Source organism: Ixodes scapularis, unplaced genomic scaffold, assembly GCF_016920785.2.
Source record: "Ixodes scapularis isolate PalLabHiFi unplaced genomic scaffold, ASM1692078v2 PGA_scaffold12__126_contigs__length_90152505, whole genome shotgun sequence".
NCBI lineage: Eukaryota > Metazoa > Arthropoda > Arachnida > Ixodida > Ixodidae > Ixodes > Ixodes scapularis.
Window position 1 is genome coordinate 21,203,137 of NW_024609838.1, and position 16,912 is coordinate 21,220,048.

Below are 16,912 nucleotides of genomic sequence, written 5' to 3' on the forward strand. Positions count from 1 at the left end.
TCCGCACTGCCTCTGAAAACATATTGAACGCACAGAAAGGCGGCCTCCAATTTGCGGAAACATTTTTGGGTAGGCAACTTTTATGTCACTTTCCATAATACTTAGAGTTATAAAAAAAAAATGGCTCGTCTATATCTTCCAGCTGAAACATGCTCAAGTAATTCCTAAAATCGAGGCGTCCAAGAGGCCGGAGTTTTGGAATAATTCGCGGGTTCTTATTTTCGCGACACGGTGGGATCGCAATATAGATTCTAATGTGTTTATATTTTACCAGAATAGTTCGCGGGACCTATTTTTTTGCAAATTGTAGGCAATTCGCGAAAATGAAGTCGTTTACAGTAAATCATGAACTTTTCGAGGTTGTTCTTGCCATGCCAAATTCAAATCGGTCTTCTTTATGAGACGCATAACATCGGTACAATCATTGCTATCCTAACGATTAGCTACATGAGGATCCTAAATTTACTATCTATTTCTGGAGCTTTTCGGGTGTTACCGTGCAATTAATTAACCCAGAATTCCTGGCAAGAGAGTAGCTGCTATTGTGACACTAGTTTCATGGAAGCGACCACAGTTCGCGTACTACGGTTACCCACATCCGGCATGTTACAAGTCCACAGACAGAGAGAGGCCGCGAATCATCTTGGCTGAAATGTTTTCTTAAGTTGTCGTATTATTTAAATGATTGACGTCGCTTACAACTTTCTCTTATCAGCCATTTTTACTGAGTTTTATGATACCAGTACTGTCGCATATTTGTTTCCTTGTATTATTTTTAAGTTTATTTTTTTTGTTGGTTTGACTTGGATACCATTTGCATAAGCACTAAGGAGACTCACCGCGCACCTGCGAATTTCGTCGCCATTTATTTTTATATATTGAAATATAAGAACGCAGGAGTTCATCACTCCAAACTATTAAGTTCTACAATCCATTTAACAAATGTCATAAGAGAAAAGTACAATGCGTGACATTTATACAGCAGCCATATAATTAGTTTAAAGTTATATGGCCCAAGGTGGGTAACTCTCAGAAATAAGTAATTGTGAAGTAATTGCATTACTTTTTAAAAGTAATTTGTAATTGCAATGAATTACTTTCGCGTAGTAGTAATTGTAATACTAGTTAAACTACTTTGGGAGCAAGGTAATTGTAATTGTAATTAAATTACATTTTGAAAGTAATTTACCCATGTATGTTCATAGATCAGCACACCACTCCCTTTTCTGACAAACCAGGAACATTCCAAGAAGTCTCGGTGAAACTGTCAGTTCGTGAAGGCGCCAAACCACGGTTCTTCAAGGCACGAAGTGTCCCATTTGTCTTGCTCGACAAAGTATTGGAAGAACTCCAGAGATTAGAGCGAGAGGACATCCTGGAACCCGTGAAGTCTTCCAACTGGGCAGCACCGATTGTCCCAGTCATAAAGAAAGACGGTCGCATTCGCATATGTGGAGATTATAAAGTGACTGTAAATTCTGTTGCAGTCCTGGTCCAGTATCCAATTCCAAGAGTCGAGGAGTTGTGAGAGAAGCTTTCAGGTGGCATCAAATTCACCAAGCTTGACCTGAAGGACGCCTACCAGCAGTCTGTAATCGATCCAACTTCACGGAAATACACCACAATCAACACTCCCAAAAGACTTTTTTGTGTACAGGAGGTTACCATTTGGGATCTCTTCGGCGCCATCAATCTTCCAGAGGGATATGGAAACCTTGCTCCAAGGTCTCAACCATGTCGTCGTCTATTTCGATGACATTCTGGTGACGGGAACGGATGACAAGGGCCATCTCAACAACCTCGCTAAGGTATTCCAGTGAATGTCAGGCAGAGGAATCAAGCTGAAATTTACTAAGTGCAAATTCATGATGTACGCTGTCGAATACCTGGGCCACATCACCGACGCAGAAGGGCTGCACCCTGCTCCAGGCAAAGTCGAAGCAGTCCTCAAGGCTCCTGCACCAAGCGATGTCAAGGAACTACATAGTTTCCTCGGTTTGGTTAACTATTACAGGAAGTTTATCCCGAGCCTATCTACAGTTTTACAACCCTTGCATCACCTACTGGCAAGTGGAACACCATGGTGCTGGAAAGATGAACAAGAAACTTCGTTCACTGAAAGAAAGAAACTTATGACTTCGGCCAGCGTGTTGGTTCATTACAGCTCAAAGGAAGACCTTCCACTTGTGACGCGTACCTCATTTGGTCTGGGAGCTGTTTTGGCCCACCGCAATGCTCAAGGCGTGGAACGTCCTATCGCGTTCGCATCCAGGAGCCTACAGCCGGCCGAAAAGAATTACTGCCAACTGGACAGAGAGGCGCTGGCCTTTATCTTCGGCGTAACTAAGTTCCGTCAATACGTCTGGGGAAGGCACTTTGAAGCAGTAAGAGACCATAAGCCGCTGCTTGGACTTCTTGGCCCAAACAAAGCCATCCCAGAGCGAAGCAAATTTCCAAAGGTGGTTTGTTGGGCCCTCATGTTATCTGCGTACGATTACGCCTTAGTCTACCACCCTGGCAAGACAATTGGACACGCAGATGGATTGAGCAGATTGCCCTTTAAGAGCAAGCACATCACCCTGGAGCCGCCAGCCGACATCTTCATGTTTTAAGAGTGCTACCTTCGAGTGCTGTCATCAGCCGTAGTAGCTCAGGCTTCAAAGAGGGATCCTCTCTTGTCGAGGCTTCATGACATCTTGTTGGAAGGTGGCAACCTCCCTCGAGAGGCCGAATGGATACCTTACAAAGTTCGAGACCACGAGCTCAGTCTACAAGAAGACTCCGTGCTCTGGGGAACCAGAGTTGTGATTCCCGCGTCTCTTCGACAGGAAGTCCTGAAGCTCACTCACGAAAGTCACCCGGGCATTGAAAAGATGAAAACTATCGCCCGAAGCCACGTATGGGGGCCTAACATAGATGAGGACATCTCAAATAAGGTGAAGTCCATTGCGACTTGTCAGGAACATCAGCCTTATGTCGACCAGTGCAGTCAACACCTTGGCCATTTCCAGAGAAACCGTAGTCAAGACTGCACATTGATTTCGGTGGACCGGTCATTACTTCCTGGTTGTCGTGGACGCTTTCTCAAAGTGGGTTGAAGTCATGCCTGTCTCTTCTCCATCATCAGAAGCAATTATAAACTACTTAAGGACCATTCTTTCAACTCATGGAATACCATATATTATTGTATCTGACAACGGAGCAGCTTTCACGGGTGCGAAATTCCTGGAGTTCCTCAGAAGGAATCAGATACGGGGTATCAAGTTACCACCTTACCATCCCGCATCAATCGGTGCTGCTGAGCGTGTAGTTCAGTTAGTAAAAAATAAGTTCAAAAAGGTTGACCCCGGCGACTTTCAGACCAAGATCGCCAAGTTACTTTTTCAGTACCGGGCAACACCTCATGACCTGACTGGTCGATCGCCTTCAGAACTACTCATGGGATGGGTGCTGAGAACTCCTCTCAAAGCCCTGCGTCCGGACCTTCGGAAAAATGTTGTAAAATAACTGAAGCAGAAGCTACACCAGGACAAGGGAGCACGTCGTACTGAATTGCCGAGGCCTGACTCTAGCGTCATTGTAAAGAATTTCAGGCCTGGTTCATCGTGGTTGCCAGTCACTGTTATCAAACCAACAAGTTCATCGTCCGTCGAAGAACAACTGGAAGACGGAACCAACTGGCACAGACACGGCGATCATAGGCTTGACGACAGGTTTCCACTGGTCACACCTGAGTTGCCGGAAAGAAATGGACACACTTAATTTGCTGAACAACCACCAGCGAACGCAGGAACAATGGTGCAAGTAAATGAGCCACCAGAGGCTCGAGCATCAACGCCACCGCCGTTTTCTCCACAAACACTTGTCGAGAGTTCGATCGCTACAAAGGACCCACTTCTACGCAGATCAACGCGCACAAGAAAACCAGTGCGTCGTTATTCTCCCTGAACAACGATCTGGGGGGAAGGAGTGTTACGATTGCTATATACAAAAGCAGGCGCCACCGTTGACACACACGCGCGTTAGAAAATGAAGAGGTGCAATGCACGGGCGCCGGTGGCGCTGCAGTACTGCATGCGCCTGGAACACCATCGGACGTGGCCTGTCTCGGTCTTATTTACTACCTCGTAACAGGCCCCCTATTCTAAAACTCGCTATTAATAGCATTGTCTCGGAGGTTACAAAAAGGTTATGGTTGTTAAGACGCCGGCTAAAACATGGCTCTAGCGAAAGAAAGTTGCTAGCCTACACATCCCTTGTATGACCGCTGTTAGAGTACGGTGACGTTGTCTGGGACTCCCACACAAAAACCAACACCGAATGCATCGAACGCGTACAGAGGAAGGCGGGCGCTTCGATTCATTTATCATGCTTATGGTAGAAACGTCTCTGTGACGAAGCGTCTAAACGGCTACATTAAACTCATGCCGCAAGCTTCACCGACTAGAACTCCTCTTTAACATAATCAATAACCAGACAGGGCTGAATTCCCCCGACTATGTACAGTTTGACACAGCGCAATGACTCGGAATAAACGCAATAAAACAATAATGATGTCTCAATGCAGGACAAATGCATATCGGCTTTCTTTTTTTCCGAGAGCGATAACCGAACGGAACAATCTTCCGTATGACATGGTCGATACATCATCCCAGGATGTCTTTGTGTCTTCTATGCAGTGAGCCAGTCGTCTGCTTCTTGCGCAGGAGTTGCCGTTAGGTCACAACGACGCCGAGCTCTGACTCGCCTCGCTTGAAAGGAATAGTGGGTAGCAATGCTAGATGCCTCAAAATCTGGATGGGTGGGAGGATGGTAATGGCTATACCCTTTGTAACGGGCGGCAGCTTGCGCCACCTAGCCTAACATTTCGTCATCCCTTTTTTATTTTTTTATTTGTATGAATTTTGTTATAACAGACCCCCCCCCCCCCCCTCCCTTTTAAATTCAATTTATTGCTTATTTTTATCTGTATTTTTTTATCCTTCCCTAGATCTCTTCCACCAATCTTCCAATCTCCTCTTAGTGTCTTGAAAACCCGGTGCCATGTCTTGAAAACCCGGTGCTCCCTCCAAATCCGTAGTCATCCCCCCCAAGAGGGTGGGACAAAGCCCCGTGCACCTTAAAATTACATGTTCGATAGTTTCCCTTTCGCGGTTGCATACGTCGCACAGAGTGTCTACTTCCTGGAATTTAGCCCTATACGTTTTCGTTCGTATCACCCCTGTTCTAGCTTCAAACAACAAGGAGCTCTCCACTGAATTATCATACAGCTGTTCCTTATTTATTGCTTGTTTTTGTGCCCTGTATATTGTTAAAGCTGATTTCCCCTGCATTCTCTCTTCCCCACAATTTCCTCTCTGTTTCCTTTACTCCCTTTTCTACTGATATGCTCTGATCGGCTCCATCTCGTTGAATGTATTTAAATCTCAGCTTGCGGGTTAGATTTGTCCACTTAGTGTTTAGACTTTTCATATATAGATACTTGTACACTTTCGCTGCTCATCGTGTAAACTCAATTTTAGCGTCTTTGTTCAAATTTTACTTTACTGATCGCTTCCCTACTCTCAAAAGATGCCCAACCCATATCCCCCTGTACTCCCTCATTTGGTGTATTCCCATGTGCCCCCAGTGCCAACCTAACCACACTCCTTTGATGTATTTCCAAACCTGCGTGGATTTCTGACCTCATACACAATACCGCATTCCCAAATGACAGTCTGGCACCATTTCGATACACCTCTAACAACTTCATATCTATTTTAGTTCCATAGTGCCCTGTGTTTCATGATAGCCGAATCTCGTTTCCCCTTCTTTATTACAATATCTTCATGGTCTTTTAGATACCGTCTTTCTTTACTTAACCATACTCCCAGATATTTGTACTTTTCAACGTGTTCTATCAATGTGTCCTGTATCTCCAGGGGCTCCCCTTCTCGTCCTTGAAAACTATCATACCAGACTTGTCCCTACTAAATTTTAGTCTTAAATTGTCCCTTTCACTGCTGCAAATCCTAATCAGTTCCTGTATTGTCTCACGACTTTCTGATACGAGTACAATGTCGTCTGCATACATTAATCCTGGCAATACTTGATTTACTTTATGTCCTTCCTCCATGTAAGTCAGGTCAAAACCTAGGTTGCACCGTTCTAACCTTTTTGCCATCTCACTGAGGTATGTCGTAAAGAGCAGGGGAGACAATGGGCAACCCTGTCTAAGACCTCTTTTTATTGCTGCTGGTCTTGTAGTTTCAGCTTCCCATGTTATAACCACCCTATTCTCCGTATAAACCCGTTCCCTCTAGTCCATATCCCTTCAGTTGGTTCCAGAGTTTTTCCTGATTCACATTGTCATATGCCCTTTTGATGTCTAAAGATGCTACCCATCATGGCCATTGACTTGTCACTGATATCGCTATGCACTGAGTGATTACTCAGTGCATAGAGATCTACCCCCTTTTTTTTATCAGCCAATAAGTGCTTGGCGTTTTGACATCATCGCAACCCCTGTACAGGAAGCAGACGAACTTTCGCTCCGCATTGCTACCTATTTGTGAGTGAAGTGTGTTGATTTTATTTGCATTTTCCATTATCTCTTCTAGAACGAAGGGCTTAACAACACCCCGCTATTTTTGTCATATCTCACCGGCGATTGTGGCGCCTTATGTTTATGCCCTCTGCTAACAACCCTCATAGGTGTTATCTTCACTCCTGAGTGTAGCAGTTTTCTTTTGTACCCATTCTATCAACTGTATGTACTATATGCCTTACTCGTTTCTTTTTCCTACGCTTTTTTTTCTGTCAAGAAAAGTCACATGTATATAAAAAAAACTGCATGTAACCATTCCTGTCCTGGCTACCAAAAGCCAGCTGGCAGTATTGAACAAAAATAAATAAATAAATAAATAAACACTAACTTTTCTAACGTCTCAAGACACGAACTATACTTCTGAACGTCCTGCATGTCCGTTTGGTTGGTTTCTTACGTTCGTGCGTCGCAACCGCACACAGCGTTCACTATTGTACATTGCGCTTGAACGCAGTTTTGCGGGTCTGCTGATACCGGGCGGCGGAGAAAAGCTCACCGGAGAAAAGCTCACCGGAGATAAGCTCACCGGAGAAAAGCTCACCGCAAAACCGACAGATGCGGAGAAAAGCTCACCAATTTTTTTTTTAACTTAGCGGATTCTGCGTCAAACGTGCCAATTTAACACAATTAGCATTCGCCACTACATTAAAAAAAAATATCTTCTCCTTCTTGTAATGTTCGTGAAGGTCATTGGGCATATTTACTAATTCCTCAAAAATTAGTAATCCCCCATTTTGTATATTAATAGAGCCGCAAAAATGATATCAGAACATCGTACACCGGTAAAAAAGGCAACAATTTATTGACAACTGAGGATGCGCCGTAGGTAGCTCTGTCAAATAAAGAGGTTTGTTCTTTGTTAGCTAATATGAATAGCGGAGTGGGTGAACGGTTTCAGCTCCAAATATTCTGTAGTGCCTAATAGTTAAGTAGGTATTTGTTGATGCAATCAGTGTCGGCTACGCTGTCTTCTTTCTGTTAGTTGCGAGAACAGCTTCGTCCTGTCGTGTTTGTTGTCTTCACTCCGTCGTCATCGTTTGAGCGGTTTTCATCATGTGTAACGTTTACCAACTCGCCCTATTTGCTACCTTACAGAAGGCTAGTTCTTATATAGGTCATGAGTAACAACGGTACCAGTGTGCAGCTCTGAAAGTCATGAGTGGCTCACCTTAGAAGGGCACTATCACACAAAGGCAACGTGCGGAAACACAAGCACGAACGGCTAGAAAACGTGCATGTCCGTGGAAGAAAGAAGCCTCGATATCCTACTGACTGTTTTATCCTACTTTCAAAGGTTAATAAAAGCTTCAAAGAGAATTTCAGGCACCGCGTTGTTGCGCATGCACTTCCGGATTTTCGGTGTTTACAGTTTTGATTTTTAGGTTTTAGGGAGACATAAGTTTTCGAACTTTTTCATGTGTTTTTCAAGTTCATAAAATTTTCACTTAGGCTTTAGTTGCATAGAGAGTAAGCCGCAGAAAACACTGGCCCGCCATTATTAATTTGGGAGCAATATACTTAATAAGCTTGGCAAATAATACAAAAAAGGACATTTTCTTTTTGACAAAGCTGACGCACTTTAATGATAATAAATTGATATATGTTACGCATGATCCAACAGCCTCCATAGAAAAAATAAAAAAAAAATCGGTGAGCTTTTCTTCGCATCCGCCGGTTTTGCGGTGAGCTTTTCTCCGGTGAGCTTATCTCCGGTGAGCTTTTCTCCGGTGAGCTTTTCTCCGGTGAGCTTTTCTCCGGTGAGCTTTTCTCCGGGATTCGCTGATACCATTGAGCTTGTCCTGAGATTTCTGGGCGGTATATGCTCTCCACGTAACAAACGACGACGTTGTCCCACCGGCCCTGTCGGTCTTCCCACTTTGCCAGCATGCATGCAGACATAAAAAGGGCACGAAAGTGTTTTTGTTTTAATGTGAAAGCATTAACTGTCCCACGGAGCGAACCGACGTTATTAGCTATTGAAGCCGCCCCAAACGGCATCTAAACTCCCCTGCCCCGATGGAGCGAAGCCTGTCGTCTGTAGCGGCGATCTGATGGATAGGCTCCCATTGGCTGGCGTGCGTCATAGTATCAAGGAACGAGGCTAACATTGGCTCTCGCGCGGCGTAGTTCCAAGGAATGCCACCAGAGAAGCCCTCTCCATGGCGGCCCAGCGGCCCGGCTGCCGGTAAGAACGAGCGGTTGGCCGCCAAGCCAGCAGAGTCCGCACGCAGCCCGCACGGGCAGATCCCGGAGTGGCTGCATGGCCGAGCTCAGCGCGGCGCGGCCACTTCGCGAGAGCGCGCGCTCGGCTTTCGGCTGCAACCTCGGCATTAGCGAAACGTGGACATCCACGCCACTACGCCGCAGACGAACTAAGGGAGCGGAAGAACGACATTCATTCTTTCGCATTCACAACTCATAAAAAGGGCATAGGTGTCCTCGGATTCTTTTTTTTTTTTCTAACTTGTGTTTTTTTTTTTTTTTTTACACTTTTATCCGCTAATGCCGCAATCTTATTGTCTTCGGGGCGATAATAAAATGCTGCGATCTTGCCACACCCTGTGTTTCTTAAGCTGTCAGTGGCAATAAGCACGATTTTCCTGCAATACCGACACAGGGAAGTTTGCCTTCGCTTCACATGACGCACATTGAATATTGCCATGGTTCGAGAAAGAGAAAGAGGGGGAGAGAGATAGAGATATGCGGGGAGAAAAAAAGAAAAAGAAAACGTCGATGACTTTTATTTGCTTTTTTTGTCATCTACTACCCGAAGGAAAAATCCATCAATGTAACCCTGTTTGGCAGTCAATGTTTTCTAGTGGACCGCTGACTGTGCCTGACTGTACGTCAAACATGTCTGATTGGCCAACAAGTTACTCTGACCGACAGTCAAACTCCAGTCAGACTCCACTTGTCGGCTTTCTGATGGTTTCCTGGTGGCAGTCGGCCGCCGCGAAATTCCATCAAGATGTCTTGGTGGAGATTTTGATTGTACATCGATTGGCTCTGACTGTACGTCAAAAAGCTTTGACGTGCAGACAGACGTACGGTCAAAGGACGTAAAGTTCGTTCGGATACCACTATTTCGTCAAATCTATGAATACGAAAAATAATCTATGCACAAGAAAACGATTTCGGGACGTGAGCCCACAAAACCGCTGATGTTAGAGATATGACACGCAGCCGACCGACAACCTTGATCAGAAGCCCGCCGAAACGCCGAAAACGCCACTTCGCTTCGCCCATAGAGGCTTCGCCGAGCTTTCATGAACGATCGCTCTCGACTCGTTTTGTTTGCCCGCTTGCTCCAACCTGTCGATCCTGCCCGGGCTCTACAGTGTTTTATGTTTTAGTAGAATTTCTACTCTAGAAGACCCAGCCTGTTGTGAGTTCCGACGATGTAAGGAACTTTAGCGGTGTGGTTGAAGACGACAAGGTGTACCATGGTCTACTGGGCCGGAGACGCGCGAACAAAAGGATCGTTCTACCATCAAGGCTGCTGACTGGCAGTCAGTGTCCCAAATTACGTACCTTGATGGAATTTTCAATAGGGTAGTTGGCTTCGGATTGGATGGTGATGGCTAAGCGATGAATTAAGGGCAGCTCTGACTGGTTATTTCAGTTAAAACAGTACAAAAATTAAGTTATTAACTTCTTCAGTGATTAGAATTGTTTTCTTTTTTTTTTTAAATTGCCACTGTTTATAAAATAAATTAACCCTTTGCATAAAATAAATTATCTCCAAACCTAGACATGCTTGTATCAAGGTCTGGCCACAATGTCCACAAACTCGAAGCGGTCGATCTGGTGAAAAGTTCGAAGGTTCGTCGAACCCCGAAAGTTCGACCTAAAAATCCGGTTCGACAAACGTATGTCAGATCCCCCACCTCATCTCGGAGCACGTGCAGTGCAAGCTGGATGGACGAATGTTCATAGGCGTAGACTACGGGGGGGGGGGGGGGGGGCGGGGGCAACGGGGCTCGTGCCTTCCCCCCCCCCCCCCCCACCTGCAGAGATCCGGGGGGGAGGCAGAGTGAGCCCCCCCCCCCCCCCCCCCGGGCCACGATCCTTTTATGCCATGTAACGCGCTTCTAGTAGTGGCATGTAAACAAAATAACGCCCACGTTGCCCTCATCGACAAAATACGTGGGAAATGGAATCCCAGCGCGCTTTCGTTAGTTTCAATCTCCAGTTCTGGCTAGAAGGTAAATAATGTACCCCCTAAAATAAACTACTGATAATTGCCGGTGTAAAAAAAGATTGCGCAAAAAAGCACCCCCCCCCCCCCCCCCCCCGGAAGAACTTCTCAGCCTGCCTCCCCCCCCGGGAAAATGGAAAGTCTACGCCGCTGCGGATGTTCATGGGTAACGGGCGGTAGCTTGCGCCACCTAGCCTAAGTCTATAAAGACAAACATATGATTCCTCCCGCTCCTAATTTTCTCTTCCTAACTATCACCAGGCAGTGTGGGATATCACCAGAATAACCTTTAACGGATCGGGCGGAAAAAAAACAAAAAAAACATTACGTCCCGTTTTTTTTCCCCGGCGAGGGGGTCGGCAATTTTCCTCTGGTCAAACCTTGTCGGCGTTACCCCCGCACCGGACCCACTGGGAGACAGGTTGAAACTCTGGGCCGGGGCCACGCTGGAGGGAGTCCTGATTTTCCTCTGTCCCGCCTGTCCTAAGCTGCGCTAATTAGTTGTGCATCACTTAATTTTTCCTAGATAATTTCCGCCAATCTTCTTATCGCCTCTTTGTGACTGTAATCCTTTTCTCTTCCGTCCTTCCATCGTCGCCAGCAAAACCCAGGGCCCCGTTCAAATCTGCGAAACCTCGTGCACTTCAATACCAAATGTTCTACTGACTCGCTCTCATTGTGGCAGGCTGCATATAATGTGTCTGTCTCCTAAAATTTAGCCCTATACGTTCTCGTCCTCGAAACTCCCGTTCTCGCCTCAAACAGTAAAGAACTTCCCAGTGAATTGCCAATCACATTTTTATTTCTTATGCCCCCTTTTTTTTTTTTTTTTTTTGAGAACTTGTACATTGTTAGAGCTGACTTTTTCTGCATTCTTTCCTCCCACATTTTCTTTTCTGCCTCTTTCACTCCCTTTTTCACTCAAGTAGTCTGCTCAGCCCCATCACTAGAGTGTAGGTATTTAAATGTAAGCTTTCGGGTTCGGTTTGTCCATCTTGTGTTTAAACTTTTTATGTATCATCGTATCATGCATTTCGGTAAGCCTTTGTTCAAATTTCAAGTTACTATTTCAATTGCCACCCTGCTCTCAAAAGAGGACCATCCCATGCCTGCCTGTACTCCCTCCTTTGGTGCCTTCCTATTTGCTCCCAGTGCCAATCTGCCCACGCTTCTTTGTCGAATTTCTAATCTTGATTGAACCTCTCATTTCATGCACAGTAAATGAAATCAGAGGTTCAATGAGAGAAGACAGTCCTGGTACCACCACTCCTTCCCATAAGTTCCATAGTGCCTTGAGCTTCATAATATATTACTTACTTTTCCATTTTCTAGTTATATTCTTCTCATGCATGTTTCTCTAGATATTTCCTTCCCTCATTGAGCCAGACTCCCAGATATTTGTATCTTCCTACATGGCCTATTACTATGTCTTGTATTCTCAAGGGTTCCCTCTTTTCGTCGTTAAACACAATTACTTCAGACTTGTCCCTACTAAACCTCATGCCCAAGGTGTCCCCTTCCTCTCCACATATTCCAGCTAGTTCCTGTAATGTATCCTGGTTATCTGATATGAGTACTATGTCGTCCGCATACATCGGTCCTGGTATTACCTGTATTACGTTTCTCCCTCCTTCTATATAACTCATAGAAAAACCTAAGTTGCTCTGCTCTGATTTCTTTTCCATTTCACTGAGGTATATCATGAAGAGCAGAGGTGACAGTAGACAATCCGGCCTGAGTCTTCTTTTTATGGCTGCGGGTTGTGTAGTTTCTGCTTCCCATGTTATAACAACCTTAATGTCTGTGTACACCTGCTGAAGAAACCTAACCAGATTTGCACCTAAATTATACTCTTTTAGCTAACCCCAGAGTTTTTTTCTGGCTCACGCTGCCGAACCCAGGGTTGCTGGGCTCAATCCCCCTCACCGGTTCGTTTCGATTTGGATGAAAATCGTACGGGCGTACGGTTGTGTATCACCACTGCGTGGTGCACGTTAAAGTCCCCGGGCTAGCAGTTGTACTGCACTGGCCAAATTTCTCATCTACTACACAGCTGAGACACCAGATGCCCATTGACGCTGACTAACTTCCGGATGTATAAACATGCAAAATTAGTATTCCTATTCAGCAGGAGGAGAACGAACTGTGTAATACTGTGTATATTCGCAGTGCAGTCGCAGTGACAGCTGTGACAAGTCTTATCGGACCCTATTGTATACTTATGTATTTTGTGCATTAGGTGGGGCAACTATCACCCATGTCTGCTCGGAGAGTAACATACTGATTTTCTTTTAGTTAAAAGCCCTCTAACGGACGCGATGTGAGACTCAGGTGGCGTGATGCGACGTCACCGCAACTGCGGCCACCTAGCGGGCTCTGCACGAGGTTCATATGTGCAGCTGTCCTCAACACATACGGTTTATTAGGTGGCGCATCGGTAACGCTGGCGCAGCTCCTCGGGTTTCGGAAACTTTCTTCTTGAAGCATTTGGCAATACCGACGACGTCCACAAAAAACTACATCCCGTGGGGTGGGGGAAGAGGCCATAACAGCTATCACGTTGTAAAAGAAAACGCCACTTACGCTTTGTTTTTGCAGATGCAGCTCCCTCTTGGACAGCCAACGTGCAGAATCCAACCAGAAGAACAAAAGTACGAGGATCCACGTAACCCCTGAACAGACTCATCCTGGCCGATCAACCGTCCAAGCGGATCCTCAGGGTTTCGAAATCGAGGGTCTCTCTTTCCTCTCGTTCAGCCTTAGTTCAGAGACGCTGACATCGACTGGCTCTGTCTCCGAACTTGGCCAGCATCCGCATAGATTTCCCGATCTACGACGAAGCTCGTCGTGTTTTCACACCGCTTCCTAGACCGTGGCGCCAAGGACCTCAAACGCAGCTTCTGTTCTCACGACCCCTGACCGCATAGTCAATAGCCGATACGCGAAGGCCTTCGCCATCTCTGATCACCCGATAGGGACCGCAATGATTGGCTGCGCCACGCCGGCCTGTGATGCGTTTGTGCAAAGCGTGTTGATCCCATAAAAGCCGCGTGAAAAGAACGCGTGAGTAATGGTAGGTAAACATTCCCAGATAGCGACCACTATAATCTCTCGCGCGCGCATGAGAGGTATCTCAACCTTGATGCGAGACGTACTTGCGAACAGGCGTTGCACTCTCCTCTTTGAAGACCATCGAATGCACGCAACCCGTGGATTCCTGGAAGCCATTTTGAGCTATTTTGAATCAGACGACTGTGTGCTCGAGCCGAGTGTTTTCGTGCCTCGATAGTATTGCACTGAATCCGGAGATTCGCGGGCACTGAGTGGCGAGCGGCCGATATTGCCCGCGCGCACACTTGGGAAGTAATCCGCTACAAGATACGGGTTACTTGTAAACCGTTACATTTTCAAGTAATTTTGTAATTGCCAGGCTACTTTTTTTGCGGCAGTAATTTGTAATGTAATTTTTTTACAATATTTGTAACAGATTACTTTAATTACTCGTTACTTTTTAATGAAAATAATATACAAAACTTGGAGCATAATGAGCAGGCAATTCAGCAGAATAAAGATAGCAAGTCCAACAAAATAAAAAACACCTTCAAGAGGAAAATAAACGATAAGAAAACACGACATTTTTTAACGATCGGTCACCTGAAAGCATGAAAGGCCCGTTTCAAAGGGAAGCTTTTGTAGATCAGTTCCTTACCTTCGAATCTTTTAACGGAGGTGGACGCTGCCACTGAGCATGTGCACCGCTAACATTGTCTGCATAATTCCAGAGATCATTTTCGAACGCCGTAAGATAACCTGATGACAGGTGTGGTCGCAGCGTCCGCTGCCTTGCCAGCTTACAGGTGAACGTAGTGCACCTACACACTTTCTCTTAAGCACAATTTTTTTTTTTACAATGACTGTCATAATGTATGAGAAATTGAAAGTGGTGTTGCGGAACATTTCTGAAAACGTCAAAATTGTCTTCATCGTTTTCTTGGTAAGTGTACGGGAAAAGTGAAAGTAATTCGTAACGTCACGAGCAAAGTAATCCGTCGCTTTTCAGCGGAAGAAAATTGTAACGGTAACTCATTACATTTGAGGCTCGGTAACTTGTATTACATTTTTCTTTTTCGAGTAACGGGCACAAATCTGCATGCACGTAACCAAAATTCGGGCAAGAGAAAAAAAAAATTAAAGATGTTTCAGGCTTTGTCCGAATTTCTTGTCTTCTGAAAAGCTAAGCTGACGCCTCCCAAACATGACACTCTAAAAACCTGTGACGAGGAAAATAAAAAATAAAAAGAAATGTGAGCCATTTCACTTCGTGAAGATGGTTGGCCAGCGAAGCTGTAGAGCACCGCAACACATGATTCACCAAGAGAAACACGAAAGCACTTCACCAAATGTTTATTTACAGTATATATACATCATTTTGAAACAATAGGGATGATTGCTTTGTGATCACTATCATATACACTAATAGGTTCCATTACAACTTTGGTGAGATTCTTTACTAAAGCTAAATCTATACATGACCGATGGCGAGTAGTTGAGTGACTTGGATGGGTGCAGCACTTCAAACCAAACTCTTCTACTACAAATTGAGTGAACCATTTCTTGTCTGGTTTTGTTGGCCAGACAAGATATGCAAAGCAGTGACGTCACCCGACTCGAGCGGGAGAAGGACCATTGTTCTCGGATGTATCTCCATTATCACACGTTTCAGCGTATTCCCTAATCAAAATGCATACCCAGGTGACGGGGCGTATGCGCCTTCCTATACAAAGGAGTGTTTTTACATGAAATTTTTTACTTTTTTTATTTTTGCACACGGATATCAAAAATGCCTGTAACCCTAGTCATATACAGATTCGCTGTAAAATAATGAACAACAGAACAGAACATTACCTCTGGAGTTGGGGTTGAGACGTTTTGGCTGAGCGCCGTTTACACCCACCGGAATAGTGGGTACACTCTAAAAAAAAGTCTGTGCGTCTACTTTCACGCACAACACTCGGAGAACCAATCAGCGCAACCTACTGAGGCAGCTCAGCAAATGACAATGCCGAAACATCTGTTTAGACCAAAAAACGCAGACTGAGTTGTGACATTAAGCAATGCAAGCGTGGCGTTCTGCATTGCTTAATATCACAACTCGGACTGCGTTTTTTGGTATAAACATGTGTTTCCGCATCGTCATTCGCTGAGCTGCCTCCGTAAGTTGCGCTGATTGGCTCTCCGAGTGTTGTGCGTGAAAGTAGACGCACAGACCTTTTTTTAGAGCAAGCTGCCTTGAGGTCTACCCACTATTCTTCCAATCGAGCCAATTAGAGATCGGCGTTCTGACGTCGCCTCAAACCCTGCAAAAAAAGCAGATGAACTTTCGCTCCGCATATACACCCTTTTACACACCAATTTCGACCGCGGCCAACGTCACGACCCTAGGGAGTCTATCAAGCAGCAGAAAAATTTTCTTCTTCACAGCGTTCGTCGGCTTTATGCGTTTACTTCAGCCGGCTTAATTAGTCATTAGCAGAAAAAAAAAAAAAGAAAAACAGATCACAGCATAATCGGGGTGATTATCGGTTAAGCCAGGGATACCAAACGCACAAAGACTTCGAACGCCGTGACGGTGCACCTTTGACGTTCCCTGATTGGCTATTCATCGAAGTCTGTCCAGAGCGGAAGCTCGTCTGCTTTTTTGCACAGGTGTTGCGATGATGTCGGAACGCCGAGCTCTAATTGGCCGATTGAAAATAAATAGTGGGTACACCTCGAGGCATCTACTAGCATTGAGGTCTACCCATTATCCTTTCAATCAGAGCCAATCACAGCTCGGCGTCTGATGTCACCGCAACTCCTGCAAAAGAAGCAGACGACTTGCTCGCCGCTTAGCTTCGGCTGCGGCCCAACTTGGAGCGAAACGGTGTCACACCCCGTTTGTTCCCGCTGTTTAAACGTACAAACAATCCGCTTACATTTTTTTTTACCGTACACTATTTTTTCTAACCCTAACTTGCATTCCAATTTCAAAGTGCTTGAAAAAATGACGCAGAAAGGCTACTCAGTTCTTTTCTCTTAAGATTTTTTTTTGTTTTTTTTTATAGTTGCTTCTAATGTTTGTGAACAGC

The 16,912-nt window shown here is 45.2% G+C and overlaps 1 protein-coding gene across 2 annotated transcripts in view; it reads right to left on the minus strand.

The window, feature by feature from the left end:
• LOC8043551 (pancreatic lipase-related protein 2) overlaps window positions 1-14,047 on the minus strand; it is a 41,278-nt gene extending 27,231 nt beyond the window's left edge. The window contains exon 1 of one of the 2 annotated variants that reach the window (XM_029985537.3): window positions 13,940-14,047. In XM_029985537.3, coding sequence (XP_029841397.2) covers window positions 13,940-14,012 — 73 coding nt within the window. In that variant the 5' untranslated portion in view covers window positions 14,013-14,047. Of the gene's footprint in view, window positions 1-13,367; window positions 13,850-13,939 lie in introns of those variants that run through there. The other variant, XM_029985536.3, reaches the window with a different exon arrangement.
• Window positions 14,048-16,912: the final 2,865 nt, after the last annotated feature.